The following is a 20191-nucleotide window of genomic DNA, read 5'->3' on the forward strand; positions in this document are numbered from 1 at the left end:
CTTTGGTCCCAGGATGGAGAGGCAGTGCCCCGTGCCTTGGGTGGCCGACTCTGGTCAGGAGCGCCGACCAGCCTCAAACCCCGGAGGCTCAAGGTCCCAGCAGTGCTTGCAACTTTCTCCCAGGTGCAGCGAATGCAAGACCGTCTTCCACCAGACCTGCCAGGCCGTGGTCAAGAAGGGCTGCCCCCGCTGTGCCCGCCGGCGCAAATACCAGGAGCAGAGCAGTCTCACCTAATCCCGCCTCTTGTCCCCACCCGGGACCCAGGGCTCAGCCATCCCAGCCGGGTTGACCACCAGCCTGGCCAAACTCTCAAGGTGTCACAGGGCCAGGAAGACTCTTGGATAAGACCAGAGCACTGGCCACCAAGAGGGAGCCCCGGGAGCCCCTGATGACACCTCCTGCCCCCCACCCATCTGCTCCAGGAGGTGCGGACACCAGCAGGTGCCCCCTGTCCGAGGGTGTGGGAGGAGGGGGGCTTTGCACTAATCGGCCCAGCTCCCCTCACTGACACCCCATCTCCATGAGGGCTGTTCAACACTGTGGAAACAAGACTTGGAGAGCATTTTCAATTCCACATTCCTGATTAAAAGGTCTAGTTTTTTTAAGGTGGGTTTTTTTCCCTTCATATTTTGACAGAAAATATTTTTTTATTCTTGACCCTCCACAAGTCACCCAAGAAATCCAGGCATTCTCACCCTGAGCAAATGTGTAGAAACCGCTCAGGCCCAGCCTGGAGGTGGGTGGTGGCTGGGTGGACAGGCCCCCCAGGATAGAGCCCACCAGCTGGCGGGTGCCTTTCCTTCGCCCTCACCGGGCGCTTGCTGCTGACAGCTCCTGTACAACGTGCCAAACTGCTGTGGGCCAGGTGGGCTCAGTCCTGAGGACCACATTCTTTCCCCTCCCCTGCCCCCATCTGCTCCCTGGTCCCCCCTCCACCTGAAAAGCCCATCAATTTCTCCGTGTCAAAACCCACTCCCCCTACCCCTCCTGCGGCTCTCCTGTACCCTGGGATCTTGGTCCCGAAGGAGGAGGGCTATGACTCGGAACCAGCACTGTCAGCACTTTGAGCCTTCCTTGGTCCAGGGAAGGATCGTCATCTAGCCCACCCCTCAGCCCCCTGCCCTCCTCACTCCTACCCTCGACTGGCAGCCAGATGGGCAGGGGGCTGCTGCAGACGCATTTCAGGAACGCACCCCCGCCTGACTGACCCCTCCAGGACTGGGTCCACACTGCCCCCCGCCGTCCTTCCACGAAGAGTGCCAGACCTGCTGCAGAGATGCACAAGGACCCACAGGAGAAGCCACCCGTGGAAGGATACTCAGCCTGTTTATGAAGCCATGAGTTCACAAAGTTTTGCTGGACTGGCCCAGGAGGGCCGCTGCCAAGAGATTGGAACATTTCATTGGAGTACGACTGCCTTTGGAGGGGGTCTTCGGGTGGAGCCTGAAATTGTTTGCAAAGCGATATTTAGACCCTGGGGCTTTGAGGGGGGCATGATTTCTCTGTTGCCTCCCCCTACTTCTCCTGGACCCAGCAGGCCCCTGTCAGCCCTGCGACCCCCCTGACCATCTTATCTGTGCTCAGCTGAGATGGGAGGCCTCAGGTAGATATCCACCTTCACTGTCAAGAGACAAACCCACTCCCACCTCTCCCTTGGGGTGATTCGGCTGCTGAGTCACCTGCCCAGCCCTGTGGAGCTGGATAAATTGTGCAATAGAATGGAGGAGGTGCTGGGCGGGTCAGGGAAGGGGCTGTCACACAGCTTCTTTGTCCCCATCATGGAAGATGGTGCACACCTGTGCCCAGCGTACCACAGCCTCCTAAACCAGAAAGTGGATCCTTAGCCCCACCCCCAGCCAGCATTAATGCTCCACCAGAAACACAGCCTGATCAGAGCCATAATTGGTGGTCCTGGGGTGGGCAGCACTGCCAGAGCCCAGCCCTGTGAGTGTATTCTGTATCCCAGAAGATCCTTAGGTGGCAGCGGGAGTGAGGCCCTGGAGAAGCCCACTTTGGTTCAGTGGGGCCGGGCACACCACACTCCCCACTTTCTCTGAGACCAGTAGCATTAAAGCTGACTGCCGCCCTCCCCACCACCAAAAAGCTGCTGATGCTTTCAGATGAGTTGATTCACCCTCTTCACCTCCAGTGGAAAGCTGGTATGAACCTCAGTAGTGCCCACACTATTTTTAAAATTTCGTTTTATGCAATAAACTGTTTCTAGTGCAGGGCCCTGGCCCTGAGAAGTGCTTTGCCATGTACCGAAGGAACTGCGGCCATGTGACTTTTGAGTGATTTTGCAGTAAAGACCTGCTGTTTCTAATCTGTGGTCTGGTTTCTGAATCTGAAGGCTTCCACTGACTGGGGGAGACCACAGGCCCTCAGATACTGTCTGATAGCCTCCACTGTTCTCTTCTCAGTCAGTCTCTGGGCACAGGGGTAGGGTGGGGGTGGTTATAGGTAAACATTTGCAAGCAGGGGGCTTGTGTGCCAAGAGTGAGCATGGAGAATAGTAGTCTGTCTCCCCACCTTGCCTCTCCTCCGAGTCAGCCCTTCCCCCCACCATGGGGTAGGATTTCAGGGCCTTTGGGGAGGTTTGTTCACTTACACTCATGTAACTGAAGCTAATGCCTGGAATCCCACTGTAATGGCTTCTTTCCTGTTCCTTAAATGTCAAAGCACAGACCCCTGACACTGCTGCTACTGCTGCTGCTAAGTCACTTCAGTCGTGTCCGACTCTGTGCGACCCCATAGACGGCAGCCCACCAGGCTCCCCCATCCCTGGGATTCTCCAGGCAAGAATACTGGAGTGGGTTGCCATTTCCTTCTCCAGTGCATGAAAGTGAAAAGTGAAAGTGAAGTCGCTCAGTCGTGTCCGACTCTTAGCGACCCCATGGACTGTAGCCTACCAGGCTCCTCCGTCCATGGGATTTTCCAGGCAAGAGTACTGGAGTGGGGTGCCATTGCCTTCTCCGACCTCTGACACTGGAACGTGTGAAACCATTTCCCACTGGTCATCCAAGGTGAGAGAAGAGGCTCAGGGAGGAAAGGCTTGTGAGCAGGGCCGGGATTCAGGGCTCATGGTTTTAGGGCTCCACCTGGCCTTGGCTGCCAGCTTACCTCTGAAGTTCCAGCAGAAGTCTGGGGGGTGGGGAGGGCCTGTAGGAGGAAGCCCACTGCTGCTCTTGTAAAGACAGAAGAAGGAAACAGGCTAATTCCCAGGGAAATCAGGATGCAGGAACTTGGGACTGAAAGATTCATGTCTGCAGTTTCCTGTCCTTGAAGCAGCCTTTCGGCCTTTGAGGGAGAGCCCTCTGCCCATCTCATGAGCCCCAGCTTCCCTCGAGGGCAGGAGGTGGTGGGCTCCGAGGAGCCCTGAGGGGCCAGGTGTGAAGGCTAGAGGAGGCGGGCCCAGAAGAGCACACGGCCTATGTGCTGCATTTGGACTTAGTCCTCCACCCTTAGCAAGGTGTTTCTGAGAATACTTGTTTCTCCCTTCCCCCTCCGGCCTAAAGGAGGATGGCAGATGGGGGTTTGGGGACCCCAATTCAACCCCAAAAAGGAGGGCTCATCTCATAATAAAATTAGTGATAATAATAACTCATCAGATGTGTGTTCTTACAATGTGATGATAACAATACATTAGCCTGACCTGCTGCAGTCCATAGGGTCACAGAGAGTCACAGCTTAGCGACTGAACAACAACAACAATCCTATAAAGTAGGTGTTACTGTCCCCAGTTTACAGAAAGCAAACTGAGATGCACAGATAAGGTGAGCATCTTGAGTGCAATTCCAGAAGGTTGCTCTGAGCTTTGATGGATTGGCTAGGGAGTGGGGGGGCTCCTCCCCCACTAGGATCGAGGCCAGGAGGTGGGGGAAAGGGGATGGAGTAGAGCAGCAGTGGAGGGAAATCTGGCCCGGCTTCCTCCCCGCTCATCCCACCGTCCGGCTCTGCTGCCTTCCTCCAGGAGACAGCCAGGTGTGGCCCAGGATCCCCGGGAGGTGCAGGGGAAAGGGGTGGCGTCTGCGCTCCTCGGGCGCTGGCCCGTCCCAGAGAGGACAGGAAGCCAGGACACCGGGGATTGTCTCTCGGAGCCGCAGCCCCAGCCCCGGGAGGAAGTTCTGCCGGGTGCTCTTCGCCGGTGCCTCCCTCGCTATATTGTTGAACAGGAAACAGGGCAGCGCCGGAGCTGGGCGGTGGAGGAGGGAGCACCGGACGCCGAGCCCCCCGCGCGCCTGCCAGGACAAGTGGAGGCGAGGCCAGAGAGCGGACACCCCGAGGTGCCAGGGCCGGGCCGGACTGGGCGCGGGTGCTGATCTGGGGTGGGGAGGGGAATGCAGGTGGCGGGGTCCTCACCCGGCAGACACCAATAGCAAGCCCCTTCGCGCATCGCGCTGGAGTGGGAGCTGCGTGGTCTTGGGAGGAGGGCGGCTCGGGACGGATCTTCCCCTCGCTCGGGAGGAGGTGGGAAGTGAAGCGCTGCCCGCCGTCCTGGGGCAGGAGGGGCCCAGGTCCAGGCCCTCCGCGCCGACCCAGGCGTGGGCGCCGCTGTGACTCTTGTCTGTCTCGCAGGCCGTGGACGCAGGGCACCTCCTGGTGAAGGGTGGGTCTTCGCGCTGCAGGGACCCTCCCCGCTCCCCCGATCCCTCTCCTCTTCGCTCCCCCCAGGATCGGGGAAGGAGCCAAGGATCGGGTCCCCTCCCCATCCAGCCAGTGACCCCCGCGCTCCGGGGAGCATCTCTGCAGTGGGAACCCCGCTCCAAGTTTTTCCAGACCTGGCCGAGCTGAGTTCGGAAAAGGCCTGGGGAGGACGGGGATGGGACCGGAGCGGCAGTGCCTGCGATCCAGGTGGTTCAGGATGCAAATAGCCTTGCTAGGACTGGGGACGCTCCGGCTAGACTGCAAGCCGGGTAGAGCGGTCCTGAAGCGTCGCGTCCGCGGGACGCAGAGCCTTGTGGAAGCCGTATCCCGAGCGTGGGGTGGGGCGCGGCAGGGGCCGGACCCTACCCTCCCTTGGCTCCACTCGTGAACCTTCCGTGCCCCTTCGGCCGCAGCCCTCCCTGCCCCTGCCCCTGCCCCTGCCCCTCCCTCAGGCCTTCTCCTGTTCGGGTCCGCCTCCAAGGCCCCACCGGCCCAGGCGGATTTCTTCAGGCTCCGCCTCGCCCCTCCCAGACACCGCCGCTTCGGGAATTGAAGGCGGTCCTTCCAAGCGTCCCTCACCTTCTTGGCTCTCCTTTCCAGCTCCAGCTCCCTCTCCCTGAAGTCTCTCCAGCCAAGCCGTCTGAAGCCCCGCCCAAGGAGATGGCAGGGCCCTAACCTGCATCCATCCGCCGGCTCCACCCAGCCCGCCCATGGGCTCCGCGAGGCCCGCCCTGCCGACGTGAGTGAGCGGCTGGGGGTCCGGGGGAAGGTGGCGAGAAGGGTGTCCTCCCTAAGTTTGGTTGGCTTAGCTCCAGTCAGCTCAAGGACCCCGCCTCCAGGGTCCAGTGTGCTCAGTGGCTCAGTTTACACTCCTTCCCCGTCGAGGAAAGCTTGAGAAAGTAGAGAAGGTGCGCTGGGCGCCCCGCGGCCAGACCCTGTGCCTCGGGTCCCTCAGACTCAACCAGAGGCCGAGCTCCCACCGGCACCTGCTGGTCCCAGGTCACCATCGTGGGGCAGTCGGTGTGGCCGATATAAAGGCTTGGATGGACCAGCCTCACCGACGGGCTTCCAGTTGGGCTGTGACCGCCGCTCCCCCGACACACCAGGGGCCAGGCTGAACCGGCGGGAGGGAGAGTGGGTTGTGGTGTTCACTCCGGGAGAACTCTGGGGGTCCTTTGGGTACAGCGCACGGATAGTCACTATCAAAAAGGGCATTCTCTAGGGGCCACTCTCATGGGGCAATACAGAGACCGCAGGGCAGGGGGCAGGCCGCGAGGGCCAAGCCTCTCTCTGGACGTGGAGGTGGGAGCCGTAGCGCAGGGGGCGGTGCTGGTCGGTCTGGGCGGGCGGGGCCCCGGGGTTACGTTTGTGGCTAAGCCTCTGGGGAAGGAAAGAGAAACCAAGAGAACCGGTTTCCCCGGCCTTGGCAGTCGCGGCCCCTTATGTCAAGGCCCTTGGACTAAGCAGGGCAGGGACACTTCCAGAGTAGAGCGAAGCGGGGGCCGCTCCCGGAACCCGCGCCCCAACTCTGTCCCCCTCGGGCCTGGGGCGCACGCGCCGGGATGGGTGGCTGGGGCGATAGGAGCTGTCAAGGACGCGATTCCCTGAGGGCTCCTGGAAGTGTCGGGACAGGGCGAGATGGAGGTATGGGCTATTTTTCCCACTTTACAAATGCGAAAACTGAGGCTCAGTCAATTTTTATGCACACGTGATGTCAACTTTATCGCGGGCAGTCCCCCCCGCCCCCAGCCTTAAAGCTTCCCTGGCTTTAAAGCCGGACCGGTGTTAGCCACCGTCTCCCCACCGAGGGATAGAATTTTATCCTCCAGGCCTCAGGATGAAAGGGCTGTCTTAATTCCCTTGCTGCGTGTAAGAATTAGAACCGGAGAGATTATTTCATCCAAGCCCCCCGTTTTCGAGGTAGGAAAACCGAGGCCCGAACGTACACAACGACTGTAGCTTCGGGACTCGAAGTCTTCGGGGTCCCCTGTGCGGAGCGCGGCCCTCTCGGCGGCCCTGATCTCTGCGCCCCTCCTCCTCGTCGCCCACAGGGACACGCGGCGGCCGCGATGGCGGCGGATGTCGAGGGGGACGTGTACGTGCTGGTGGAGCATCCCTTCGAGTACACGGGCAAGGACGGGCGCCGCGTTGCCATCCAGCCCAACGAGCGCTACCGACTGCTGCGCCGCAGCACTGAGCACTGGTGGCACGTGCGGAGCGAGCCGGGCGGCCGCCCCTTCTACCTGCCGGCGCAGTACGTGCGCGAGCTGCCGGCCCTCGGCCACCCCGCGCCCTTCCCGCCGCCGCCCGCGCCCCTCCAGGGCCCCGCAGCTCCCGAACCGCTCGCCTATGACTACCGCTTCGTGAGCGCGTCAGCGCCCGCCGGACCCGACGGCGCCCCCGCCGAGCCCCGAGGCCGCGCGGCCTCCCTGTGCGGCCGAGCTCGACCGGGCGCGGCCACTCAGCGTCGAAGCCTGGCGCCCGGCTCGCCCGCCTGCCTGTACACGCGGCCCGCAGCGCCCGTGCGGCCCGCGCAGTCCTTGGACGACCTGGCCCGCACCGCCGCGCCCCCTGCCGGCCTCCTCGGGAGCGGGGGCGGCTTCAAGGCCTGCAGCGTGGCGGGCTCGTGGGTGTGCCCGCGCCCTTTGGCGCGCAGCGACTCCGAGAACGTCTACGAGGCCATCCAGGACGTGCGCGGCCCGCCGACGGAGCAGCGGCCGGAGCAGGTACGCCACCGGGAGCCGGGAGCGGGGAGACGCGGGCGGGAGAGCCCGGACGCTGGGAGACCCCCCGAGCCTTACGTCCCGGCTCGACGCAGCAGCAGTGTCCACCGGCTTTGGACCACATCGCTCACGCCGAGCCTAACTTTGCTCAACCACGAAACCAGAGAGGTACAGGCTCACTCAAGATTTCTTATATGCAGTTCCCAAATGCCAAAACTCCCTGGAGCTCAAAGGGCTTTTGTAACTCAGTTAATGGCAGAATTTAACTTGAACCGATGTGCGGCCGTGGGCAGCCTTAATATACCCCATTTAGTGTGAATATTCAAGTTGTGCTGTAGAAGTGCAAGTAAACCCGATCATACGGTGCCGCCCAAGCCTTGCTGGGAGCGTTATGTTACCTGTAGCAGGTGCGGGCCGGTTACCTTTCTAAAATCCAAACCATTCCAAAATACGTCTGGAATGAAATAAGGGAGAGTGGCGGACTGCCGCCGCCGGCTCTACCTGCCTCGCGCTTCTCACATGAGCTTGGGCGTCGGAGGAGATAATGGATGTGAAAGTCAGGGGTCTGCTTCCTTTTTTGGCTGTTCCAACATTTCAGTTCCTCTTTAAAAAAAATTTTTTTTTCGATGAGTTTGTTTCAGAAGTAAGTCCAGTTATAGTGAGGATGTTCTTTTTGCCTCAGAATCTGGTTATGTAAATATGGGGATTTCTGAAATAATATTTAAATATTATTTTAAAAATAAGGGCACGTTTTAAAAACTCTTACAACCTCAGAATCCTTTGCTGGCCCGGACTTCTTTAAGTTTAGGGACTTTTCCGGGAGAGATGGGGGGGTGGGGTGCACAGGCCCCCTTCTGACATCTGCCACAGCTGTGTAATTATGGGCAATCCACTTCCTCTCTCAGAGTCTGTTTGCGTTTAGACCAAGAGGCTAGGGGACGGTGGAGAGATGACTCCTGAAACTTGTGAGTCTCTGATTTCCTTTTTTGGACCTGATATGATTATAATAAATATTGATGCCTGCCACGTGCAAAGACTGAGTCTGGGATGCCCAGAGGAAGGAGGCACCGTCCTCATCTGCGAGGCCCCGGGTCTTCCCTCCGCCTGGTCTTCTTATGGTGCAGTGTTCAGGATTTGAGGCTACACAGACCCGAATTTGACTCTGCTAGATCTCCTGCCAGCTGCTAAACCAGTCACTTCATTCCCCCCGCGACGATGCCCTCTTGTGTACACTCAGAACAATATCAAAGGATTCGAGTTGTTGAAAGCCTTAAAAGAGGTGAAGCGTGGAAGTTCTTGACACGTAGTAGGCGGTCTGCCGAGACTGGCTGAGGTCCCACTGGGTATCTTTTCCTCCGGGCCCGCTCCACCTTTGCTACAGTTTTGGCAAGGGGCAACCCGCCCTCTGGTGGCCAGAATGGGGAACAACGTGCGGCGTGCAAGGAAAAAGGTCAGGACCCGGACCCTGAGGGGAGAGGGCTGAGGAGGTGGAGGGTGATGGAGCCGAGCCCTTGCGCCAAGCGCCTCTGCCAGCCCACCATCTATCCCATCTTCTCTGGAATATATGGCAGCACGCCTGCTCTCCTTGCCCCCGGCGCCGCTCCGTTTCTTCGGCCGGCTCTCACGCCTCTCCACACTCTCTGTCCTTGTGATGGTGGGAATATCTGTTTAGCTGTTGGACGGGCGCTCCTCCCTTCTGGAGGTGGGGGACTGGCCTTGCTCTCTGAACCCCAGCTCCTGCCATCGAGCCTGGGCCAGAGCCTTACGGAATGTGCTGAGGAGGGACGAGGAGAGGCAGCTCCCTTAACCATGAACCGGGCCTCTGCAAGTCTGCCCAAGGGGCATCACAGCAGAGCACAGAACCACAGCGGGAGAAGAAGACCTCCCGCCCAGATCCCAGTACCTCCTGAGCTCAAAGAAAAATCATCCCAGCAGCCGGGGTCACTCTGCCTCCAGCTTCCCGCAGCTGCAGTGGTGTGTTAGGAGTAGGTGGATATAGATATTCAGGGTAGGGGGTAGGGCTTGTACACGGAGGAACTGGGGTGTCTGCCAGAGACCTGGGTTTCCACCGAGATGCTCTGCTCAGTCTCAGCTCTGGCCCTAATTCACTGTGTGACCTCAACAAGTCACTTAGCAGCTCTGGTCCTGTCTCCTCCCCACTGTAATGGGAATAAGACCATGCTCCCTGTGGCCGTGTTTTATTTGAGTGTCAGCTGTCGGCCTCCCTTGACACTCCATCCAGGACAAACTGCAGGGGAAGGGAGTTGGTTCCCTCCTGGGAAGGAAGTCCCACCCTACTCTCTGTTCACAGCAGCACTTAGAGAAGGAGTTTCCTGAAAGGTGAGCCTGCCTGTAATCTCCTTGGAGGAGAAAGTTCCCACCTTTCCCCTCCACTCACTAAGTGTGAATTGGTGGAACACCTGCCAAGCACCAAGTGAGCCTTTGGATCTAAAGGCAACCGAGGCACGTCTCCAGCTCTGGGGGGTTCACTGTCTGGGTTGGGAGACTGGCAGGAGGGAACAGATCTTCGGTGCTGGGCACAGGCCGTCTGTGATGGAGCTACACTCGAGGTGCTGAGATGCGTGGGCAGAGGCAAAGTGTGAGATGTGGCACCTTTGGGACCTTACAGCTGGGGCTCAGGGATGGGGATGTGGGGTCGGGGGTGGATGGTGTCTTGCTGATCAGGGGCTCATGGGCTCTTGGCAGGAATTTGGACTTTATCCCGCAGCCATTGGAAGGCTCTAAGCAGAGAGGGGAAGGGGATTGAGGGAAGACCCCTGCAGCTGGGCTGTGGAGAATGATGAGGACCTTCATGGTCTCCCAGGCACGCAGTGATGGCAGGAGATTTGGGAGGTAGGCTGGGTGGAACCTGGTGGCCAATGGACTGAGGGGCTGGGTAGGAAATCAGGAGGAGCTCCAGTCTCCCAGTTTGCACTCTGGCACTGACGGTGCTGCTGTTTGCGGCCTGGATAACTCGGGAGGAGGTGGTGGAGGAAAGATGCGATGCCCACTCTGTCCATGCCTGGTTCCAGTCCGGGACAGCTAGGATTGCTGCCCAGGAGGAGGCCCTCGGTGTGTGATAGTGGAGCGATGGGTGTGGACAAGAGCCCCTGAGACAGTCCTGGGGCCACTGCATTCGAGCCAGCCCTGGGGCTACAGCGTTTGGGTGATAAGAGGGAGGAGAGAGGAGCGAAACAGGAAAGAACAGTCAGGGAACAAGAAAGAAAAGCTGCAGAGTACTGGCCCAAAAGCCAAGAAGTGTCCAGAAGAAAAGAGAAGAGAGATAAAGGCCATTGAGCTTTTATGAGAAGCGGCCACCAGAAGGTCAGCGGCTACCTTATCAGGAGCTGGGCCAGGGGTTGCTGAAGGCAGAGAGCAAAGGGTCAGAGGAATGAAGGTTGAGGACACAGGTGCCGAGTGTAGACAATTCTCAGAAGCCAGACAGAGAGGGGAGACGCTGTGTGGCCAGATGTGGGTGTAAATCTTGGGCGGAGGCACCCCAGAATCTCCTGAGAGAGGCATGAAGACAGGGAGGCAGAGGATGGCGAGGAGGTAATTGAAGAGATTCCATCCCAGGAGAAAGGAGTGAGGAGCAGAGGCTGGGAGCACAGGGGGAGGAGGAGGCGGGGAGGGATGTGTGGATGGAGGTGACGTAGGGTCATCAGAGCAGGTGGGGACAGTGTCCAGTGGATGGACCATCAACGAGCAGAGAGGGTGGAGATGAGGGCAGGATGATCGGCAGAGGCAGGGACTGGCGCCCCTAGAAGTGAGGAGCCTCTACCACGTGGGGCATTTCACCAGTCACTCAGCTGGGCTGGCACGTAGTGAGCACCTGCTGTGGGTTGGCCATGGGGACACACAGCCTGGGAAGACGCGACAGCCCCTGTCTCAAAGGAGCTAACCGTTCTACGAGCTTTCACTCATCCTGCGAGTTCTCACCCTCCCAGTGCTCACTTTGGCAGCACATAAATTCAAATTGGAACAGTACAGAGGAGATCGGCATGGCCCCTGAGCAAGGATGACATGGAAGTTCGTGAAGTGTTCCATATTAAAAAAAAAAACACCTCATATTCCCAGTGGCTTGGAAGGCAGGCCTGGGCACACCCCACATTTGCCCCGAGTACAGACAGAGGTTCAAAGAGATTTAGTGACTGACCAAAGGTCATACAGCCAGGAGGAGGCCGTGTCAAGATCAGATGCATTCCTCCAGACCCCAAACCCCACCCTGACTCCCAGGCTGAGTCTCGGCCAGGCAGCTTTCAGGTTTGGCCGCCCCATTCCCCTCAGCAAGGACAGTACAAGCCCAAAGCAAACACCTTTCAGAGTACCCGGTATGTGCCCAGCCTTGTCATGGGCACCAGGGCAGGGAGGAGGGAGGAATTCTCTGCGCCTGATGGTGAGGCAGGAGAATGAGATGTCCCAGGAGAGGGTAGAGGGCCTTCCCTGGTGGCTCAGTGGTAAGGAACCCGCCTGCCATTGCAGGAGACGCGTTCGATCCCTGGTCCAGGAAGATCCCCTGGAGAAGGAAATGGCAATCTGCTCCAGTGTTCTTGCCTGGGAAATCCCATGGACAGAGGAGCCTGGCAGGCTACAGTCCATGGGATCCGACATAATCGGTAACTAAACAATAATAACAGGAGAGGGGTAGAAGCACACCTTCCGAGGAGGGAGAGGAGGAGGAGGGGGAGGAAAGTGGAGGACTCTACCCGTCCTCCCCGCCCCCGCCCCCCACGCATGCTGCCAGGAGGCAGTCTGGGAGCCCGGGGAAGCCAGGTGAGGAAGGGGCCTCTGTGACTCATCCCCAGAGACTGCAGGGCCCACCCCTGGGCCAGGGGCCGTCCTGCCCGGGGGATTTCAGGGTGTGGTCACCACCACGCCCTAGAACGACTCAGAGGTGGGAAGGGCCACCTGGACTGGAGCCCGCCCCTGCCGCAGGGCATTGGCCACTGGGAGGAAGGGGTCACAGCCCCGGCCTCCGCAGCGTCTTAGGCAAACCGCCCAGGAGGCGCAGCACCTGAGCAGGTTCCAGACTGCTAGGAGCCCCAGGGCGCTCCTTCCTGCTCCTCGGGGGAACGGTGAGTGACCAGGAAATGTGCCCTGGAGTCGGGATCCTGGGGGAGGAGGGGCGCGCCATGGCGGTTTCCCACACCCTCCTGAGTCCTCTCCCGATCATTCCGTGAACCCACCCCAGAAGAGAACCCACATGGTGACCCCTGCTGCCACGTGCCCCGCCCTCCTCTCTGGATCCCAGCCCACACTTCGTGGGACAGACTCCAAGGGCAGCCCCAGGGAGCTGTGACTGAGATGAGGGAACTGGCCTTGGGCAGACCCAGCTGGATCCTCCTTTGGGACCAGCCGGCGGGAGGGGGGCTTCTGAAAAGGAGGGGCTGGTAAGAACAGAGGAGCGGAGGCCAAGTGGAGGGACTGACGCGTCCGCTTGTCTGTCCTCCCTCCTAACAGCTCTCCCCACTGCCCAGTTAGGGCGATTGTCCTAGAGTGGCCCAGCTGGATTCTTTACACCTGGCCTGAACTCACCCTCCCATGAGTCACCTGCAGCCCCAAGCTGACCCGAGAGCCCCACTGCCCAGCCTATGACCTGGTTTGCGAAAGAGTAGGTCCTAGGGGACCCCCCCTCCCATGCTCACCCACATTGCTGGCCCCTGAGAGCCCTCCCTGCCCACTGTTCCCAAGGTGGAAAGGCACAGCCTCCAGCCCTGCAGACTATTGTCGCTGGGTGGTTTCCCACCCCCACCCCCAGCCTGGGTCTTGTTTCACCCGATTCCCTTCAGCCCCCAGGCCTCCTGAGACAATCCCGTGGCAAGCCCACCTGCCTACACACTTCCTCCCTGAGCTCCAGCAGCTTGCTTCACTCTTTCTATTTGCTCTGCTCTTCCTGGAGCTGTCAGTCCAATAGTGGGAGAGGATGGGCAGCCGGTACCGAATGCCAGCCCCGATGGCCGGTCAGTGTCAGGTCCTGGGCACAAGAAAGCCCATGATCATAACTGGGGGTAGCTGATGATCCGAAAATGGTCAAGGTTTCGCAGCAGAGTGTTGGGGCGATTTGGAGCTGGGGCTTCCCTGATGGCTCAGATGGTAAAGAATCTGCCTGCAGTGCTCGAGACCGGGATTCGTTCCCTGGGTCGGGAAGATCCCCTGGAGAAGGGAATGGCTACTCACTCCAGTATTCTTGCCTGGAGAATTCCATGGACAGAGGAGCCTGGTGAGCTCATGGGGTCGCAAAGAGTCGGACAAGACTGAGCAACTAACACTTTCACTAAGTAGAGCAGCGAGGGGACACTTGATGTTGGTTGGTGTCCAGGGAAATGGTGCCGCTAGGGCGGGGTGCTTGCTAAAATTTGGAGACTCTGTTTCCAAACTGAGAAAGGATTGTGGTGTTGAGGGGATTTCCAGAGCTGCTGCCTTGGCGAGGTGAGGTCTGCTGGGCCCTCTGTCCAGCCTCAGCTCTGGGCTCCATGCTGCCACCCTGCATCTCTCCTTCCCCTGCCTGGAGATCCACAGCGACCATGAAGGGGAGCAGGTCAGGGGTATGTGTCTCGGCTTCGTGTCTGTCCTGGAGACTGCAGGCACTTGGGCCCGAGAGGGGCCTGCCTCCAATCCTGCTAGCCAGCTTCCTTCCTCATTATACAACTGGAGGATTTGTTGCCTGGTCTGAATTTGCAAATTACTATTTCTCCCATAAGGGCTTCCCTGGTGGCTCAGCGTAAAGAATCCACCTGCGGTGCTGGAGCCATAGGAGACGTGGATTCAATCCCTGGGTGGGGAAGATCCCCTGAAGGAGGGAATGGGGTGTATTGCCTGGAGAATACACCCCAGTTCCCTTGTGACTCAGCGGGTAAAGGATCCGCCTGCAATGCAGGAGACCTGGGTTCGATCCCTGGGTTGGGAAGATCCCCTGAAGAAGGGAAAGGCTACCCACTCCAGTATTCTGGCCTGGAGAATTCCATGGGCTGTATAGTCCATGGGGTCACAAAGAGTCAGACATGACTGAGTGACTTTCACTTTCCTTTTACATTCTGCCTGGAGAATTCCATGGACAGAGGAGCCTGGAGGGCTACAGTCCATGGGGTTGCAGAGTCAGACAGACTGAAGCGAGTGAGCACGCACATTCGCCCTATAAAGATAGTTTGTGTGTGTGTGTTTAGTCGCTCAGTCGTGTCCGACTCTTTGTGACCCCAGGGACTGTAGCCCACCAGGCTCCTCTGTCCATGGGGATTCTCCAGGCAAGAATACTGGAGTGGGTTGCCATACCCTCCTCCAGGGGATCTTCCCCACCCAGGGATAGAACCCAGGTCTCTCCCATTGTAGGTGGATTCTTTACCATCTGAGCCACCAGGAAAGCCCATAAGGATAGTTTAACCCCATTACAAATATTTGGATAATGGGGGGGGTTTCAATTTAATGATTCGGGGTTTTGGTTTCTCTCCTTCCATTCTACTTTCCTAGGCTTACATGTTGGGGAGTTTTACAGACATAGGGTTGTCCCAGTGTATGCTGACGTCTATGCTGTACTTTTTCGCTTCCACATCTCAATTCAGTAAAAAGCAGGTAATGCTACCAGGCACTGGAGACAATGAAAAATCAGAGGTGGTCCCTGCCTGAAGGTAGCTTACATTCCAGAAGGAGCGACTGACAAATAAATGACGGTTATAGTATTCTGTGGTGAATTCCAATGCAGGGTGCTATGGGGGACATGTCCAAGGAGCACCCCCCGCCCCCCATCCCACATCTCTCAGGAATCTACAATCCTTCTGTCCAAGGAGGTGATCTCCTAACAGCTTCTACAATTCAGCCTCCTGCGAAACCTTCTGGACCTGGTGCTTTGTCAGTGGCAGATTTTATTTAATTTTGCTCATCAATGGTAATTAGTCTTTTCAGGTTTTCCACTGCTTTGCTAGTTAATTTTGGCCATGTCATTTTTTATTTTATTTATTTTTGGCAGTTTTTTATTTTACCAGGGAAGTATTCCTTTTTTCTAGATTTGTAAAAGCTCCACTTTTGTCATGGATTTCCTTCTGGCCCAGTAAATAATTACATTTTCTTTGGTTGCATCAGATCTTCGTTGCATCCTGTAGGATCTTGGCAGCACACAAACTCTCTAGTTGTGGCTTGCAGGCTTAGTTGCTCACTGCATGTGGGATCTTCCTGGACCAGGGATCAAACCTGTGTCCCCTGCATTGACGAATGGATTCTTAACCAATGGACCACCAGGGAAGTCCCTGTATATTTTCTGTACAAATATTTTCGTATACTTAAGGGATGTAAAGTTCCATATGTATCAAATCAAGTTTATTGATTATTCAAATACATTTTCTTTATATGCTTCTTTTCTTCTTTTGTTCTGATTCTGATAGAGGTTTATTAAATCTCCATCTCAAATTCTCTCTATAAAGTGCTTCAAGTACTTTTTAAAAAAAGATTTATTTATTCATTTATTTTTATTTTTGGTTGTACTGGGTCTTCATTACTGTGCACAGGCTTTCTCTAATAGTGATGAGTGGAGGCTACTCTTCATTGCGGTGTACTGGCTTCTCACAGTGGGGGCTTCTCTTGTTTGTGGCGCATGGGCTATAGAGAGTGGGCTCAGTAGTTATGGCGCATGGGCTTAGTTGCTCCGCGGCATGTGGGATCTTCCCAGACCAGGGATCAAACCCATGTCCCCTGCATTGGCAGGTGAATTCTTAACCACTGGACCACCAGGGAAGCCCTTTTCTCTTACTTGTAATAGTTTTTGCTTTTTCTATTTGACTATAATGCTGTTGGGAGCATACAGATTTTGACTGTCCTGTCATCACAAATCGTGCCTTTTTATCAGTATGTCATATCCCTTTTTATCCAGCTTAGTGCTTGCTGTTCAGTCAGTCATGTCCGACTCTTTGTGACCCCATGGACTGCAGTACGCCAGTCTTCCCTGTCCATCACCATCTCCCAGAGCTTGCTCAAACTTATGTCCACTGAGCTGGTGATGCCATCCAACCATCTCGTCCTTTGTCGTCCCCTTCTCCTCCTGCCTTCAATCTTTCCCAGCGTCAAGGTCTTTTCTAATGAGTCAGGTCTTCGAATCAGGTGGCCAAAGTATTTGAGCTTCAGCTTCAGCATCAGTCCTTCCAATGAATGAATATTCAGGATTGAATTACTTTAGGATTGACTGGTTTGATCTCCTTGCAGTCCAAGGTACTCTCAAGAGTCTTCTCTAATACCACAGTTCAAAAGCATCAGTTCTTTGACACTCAGCCTTCTTTAAAAAAAAAAAAAAACACAATAATGGCTGAAAATAAAAGGATACAGAGAGATACCAGCAAGTGAGAAGTAAAATAAAATGAAATAAAAAGGAAGCTTGACCATATTAATAACAGAAAGGTAGAAATTCAGGTTTCAACCATTATCATTTTTTTTTATTAAAAAAACATATTTCTTGTGTATATAATCTCACTGCTTTTAAAACCCAAGCTGTCTCTCAATGGGGATAATTCAGTCTGCTCACATTTCACTTAACAATTGATACACCGTCTTTGGTTTTATTACTAGTGGCTTATGTTACATTTATTGGTTTACCTTGTCGTATTCTTTTCCCCTCGGATGAGGTTGCTATTGATTCCCTTTTTTCTCCTCCTGTTAATCTCTTGTCCTTCTGTACTTTCCTCATCATTAGTGGCTTCTGCTTTTCCCTCCGGTTCCTAATCCAGTGTGTTCTAGATCATGTGTGTGATGAGGGTTCTTTTTCTCAGCGACCCATCTGGAACTCACAGAGCCCTGCCGGTCTGTAGACTTGGGTCTGTTTTTCCGCTTAGGGAAATCTACTTGTTAACGTGACTCTCGTTTCTTTTCCTTTTTCCTCTGCATGTTGGCTCTCCTGGCTGGATCTCCCAGTTTCCTATCTTTTCCTTCTTTACTTCCATCTCTATGTGCTTTTGCTCTGAGGTTTGAGATATTTTTTTCTGCTTGATCTCCCAGGCCACACATTTGAATGTCAAGAGTAACTATCTTCTCCTCCGGTTAGTAGTACAAAATATATTTTAAAGTTCTGAAGCAGTCCTTTTCTTATTCTTCTTTTGTGCCTAACTTGAATCTCAGAGTTTTTTCTTACTGTTGTTCACATTGTAATTATACTTTCCAGCCCTCTATCTTGAGAATAGCCTCAAGGTATGCATTTTTTCTTTTAAACTAGGTTATATACTTACATTTTTTTTTTTACTCATAGCATTAATAAGTATATAGCAATAATTCTCATACACATCATTGCTTCCATACCCTGTTCTTTATCCGCTTAAAAGTTACCACCTTAATCAATTCTTTCTCTATCTTCCCAGAGTTGCTTTCTGCAAACACAGACTAGTATGAATATATTGATTATTTTCTGTCTGTCTTACCTAAAGATAGTATGCAGGACATCTTGTTATTTTTTTATTTATTTTTTGCCTTTTTGATTTAACATGTGCCTTGGAGCTTGTACATAGAAAGTATCCTTCCTTATAGCTACATGGTTTCCCATTGTAGGGATGTAGCATAAATCATTTAACCAGTCCACTGTTGATGGATACTTGGGTTGTGTCCTATCTTTTGCCATTACAAAAAACATTATAATAAATAATCTTTTAAACCTGTACAGATAAATTGAGGTGAAATCCCAAAAGTACAGTTCCTGGGGCAAAGGGTAAACAGTAGGTATTTTTTAGATGTTGACAAATTGCTGCACTCAGGGCTTATATCAATTTGCTCTCCCACCAACACAAATGAACACACCTGTCTCCCCTCAGCCTTGCCAACTGAGTGTCATCAAAATTTTGTTTTCTGCCAATCTGATCATAAAATACATTATCTTAAGGTAGCTTGAGTTTGCATTTCTCTTTCCAGTGAGAATGAGCATCTTTTTATGTATCTGGGGACTATTTGTTTCTGTTTTTCTGTGAATGGTCTGTTCCTGTCCTTGGCCCATTTATATATTGAGTTATTGGTCTTTTTTTAAAACTGATTTCTAGGTGGTCCTTCTATAGGGAAAATAGCCCTTTGTCTATTACATGAGTTGTAATCCCTTGTCAAAGTTCGTCTTTTGGCTTTTCTAATGATATTTTTTCGCCACTCAAGTTTTCTTGAAATACATTTGTGTAGCCAAGTTGTATAAACCACTTATCTTATGGCATTTAGATTTGTTACAAAGGCTTTTTTTTTAGATAGAGAATTTTGCTCATATTTTCCTCTCTGTTATGTCTTCACTTTTAACATCTGGATCTTTGATACTTTGGAGGTATGTTTGAGTGGACAGAGTGAGATATAGACTCATCTTTAATTATCTTTTCTTTTCTGGGTGGTCACCCAGCTGTCCCATCCCCCTTTACTACTGACAGGTTCTTCCCGCCATGATTTGTGATGGTGTGTTTAGTGTGTCCTGGGTCCTAGTCACACTGGGGTCTGAGAGCAGTGGCCTGTTTGGTGGCTCTGTCCCACCTCTCTCCAGCCCCATCAGAGGAGTGATGTTTATTGTATGTCTTTGCTCATCAGGGCTGGAGCTGAGATGCTAGAATGCCCCACTTTGTGGGGGTCCCTAGAGCAGTAGTGGTCTCTTGCCTCCTTGGCAAGACCAGCCTTAAGCACAAAAGCTGCTTGGGCCACCTACTTGGCTCTCCATCAGCTCCTGGGGGCAAGGGGTCTGGACAAGGCTCGCTCTGCCTTCACTCCAGGGTCCCATGCCAGGCACAGTTTGCCCCGGGGTTTCCCAGGTCCCAGGCTGTCTCAGGGCCTCTCACCTGTGCTTCCAGGTCTTGCCTATTCATCTTCCCCAGCCCCACTTGGTTGGGGCAGTAGAGGGTAGCAGTTAGGAGGGGAAGAGAAGCAGGGGATGTTTAAGCTGCCATATTTCCAGAATCCTTGGCCCCAGAACTGTATCTTAAAGGGAGAGAAATTCCTTTGTCTGTGATAGATTGGGAGTAGGGGGGAGCTGGAAGGGCTGGTCTGTTTCCAGATAAGAAATAATGAATACCTTGTGGAGTAGTAACACCGAGGATGCAGAAGAGTTAAAAAAGAAATTTGAAGGTTTTTTCCTTGCCTTTTATTATGAAATTTTTCAATCATATGAAAAAGAAAAAAAGAATACTGACATGAATATAATTATACCTATTACCTAGATTCAACAATTACTATTTCCCATGTTTGTTCTATCTTTTTTGCCAAGAATAAAATTATAAAAGTTATAAATTCCAGGCTTCATTATATTTCACCCTTGAAAACTTCCTTGACATCAGGGCTTCCCTGATAGCTCAGCTGTTAAAGAATCCACCTGTAATGCAGGAGCCCCCGGTTCGATTCCTGTGTCGGGAAGATCCCCTGGAGAAAGGATAGGCTACCCACTCCAGTATTCTTGGGCTTCCCTTGTGGCTCAGCTAGTAGAGAATCCACCTGCAATGCGGGAGACCTGGATTCGATCCCTGGGTTGGGAAGATCCCCTGGAGAAGGGAAAGGCTACCCACTCCAGTATTCTTGCCTGGAGAATTCCATGAACTCTATAGTCCATGGGGTCACAAAGAGTCAGACAGGACAGAGCAACTTTCACTTCACTTCACTTGAAAACTTCAACATGCATCTCCTAAAAATGATCTTTTTCTCTGTAACCATGATACCATTATTATATCTAACAAAATTCACATTAATGCCTTAATATCATCTAAGATTCAGGCCATAGTCAAATTTCCCCCATTATTCTAAGACAAGTTTCTCATAGCCCGTTTGAACCATGATCGAATCCTATGCATTCGTTGCATTTGGTTGAACTCTCCCTAGACAACCCCTTCCTTTTCCTTCTGCCCTGACA

At 54.2% G+C, this 20191-nt stretch overlaps 3 protein-coding genes and 1 non-coding gene across 15 annotated transcripts in view; 3 read left to right on the forward strand and 1 right to left on the reverse strand.

The window, feature by feature from the left end:
* The window catches only part of PLEKHM1 (pleckstrin homology and RUN domain containing M1), a 56094-nt gene extending 53770 nt beyond the window's left edge, over window positions 1–2324 (forward strand). For all 6 annotated transcript variants that reach the window (XR_014078873.1, XM_081577029.1, XM_081577032.1 and 3 more), the window contains one exon: window positions 124–2324. Coding sequence is in view for 5 of the 6 variants with exons in the window: in XM_081577029.1 (XP_081433155.1) it covers window positions 124–235 (112 nt within the window). In the remaining variant the exon portion in view is untranslated. The remainder of the gene's footprint in view (window positions 1–123) is intronic.
* A 1253-nt stretch (window positions 2325–3577) lies between these two features.
* Window positions 3578–5860, reverse strand: LOC145543278 (uncharacterized). The gene is made up of 3 exons (XM_081584324.1): window positions 5704–5860; window positions 5225–5376; window positions 3578–4903 (listed from the first exon to the last, which is right to left on the reverse strand). Exons 1-3 carry the CDS (start codon window positions 5858–5860, stop codon window positions 3743–3745), a joined length of 1470 nt encoding a protein of 489 aa, XP_081440450.1. The 3' UTR covers window positions 3578–3742.
* The window catches only part of ARHGAP27 (Rho GTPase activating protein 27), a 36684-nt gene continuing 20649 nt past the window's right edge, over window positions 4157–20191 (forward strand). For 2 of the 7 annotated variants that reach the window (XM_081577034.1, XM_081577035.1), the window contains exons 1-3: window positions 4157–4284; window positions 5246–5384; window positions 6697–7371. In XM_081577034.1, coding sequence (XP_081433160.1) covers window positions 6715–7371 — 657 coding nt within the window. In that variant the 5' untranslated portion in view covers window positions 4157–4284; window positions 5246–5384; window positions 6697–6714. Of the gene's footprint in view, window positions 4285–5245; window positions 5385–6696; window positions 7372–12247; window positions 12444–12828; window positions 12980–20191 lie in introns of those variants that run through there. The other 5 variants (XM_081577036.1, XM_081577045.1, XM_081577048.1 and 2 more) reach the window with 5 other exon arrangements.
* LOC145543901 (U6 spliceosomal RNA) lies at window positions 11315–11421 on the forward strand. Its single transcript, XR_014081146.1, has one exon. It is a non-coding gene; the product is annotated as a U6 spliceosomal RNA (small nuclear RNA).

This window comes from Giraffa tippelskirchi, chromosome 3 (assembly GCF_054371585.1).
Source record: "Giraffa tippelskirchi isolate mGirTip1 chromosome 3, T2T-mGirTip1v1.2.pri, whole genome shotgun sequence".
NCBI classification, from domain to species: domain Eukaryota; kingdom Metazoa; phylum Chordata; class Mammalia; order Artiodactyla; family Giraffidae; genus Giraffa; species Giraffa tippelskirchi.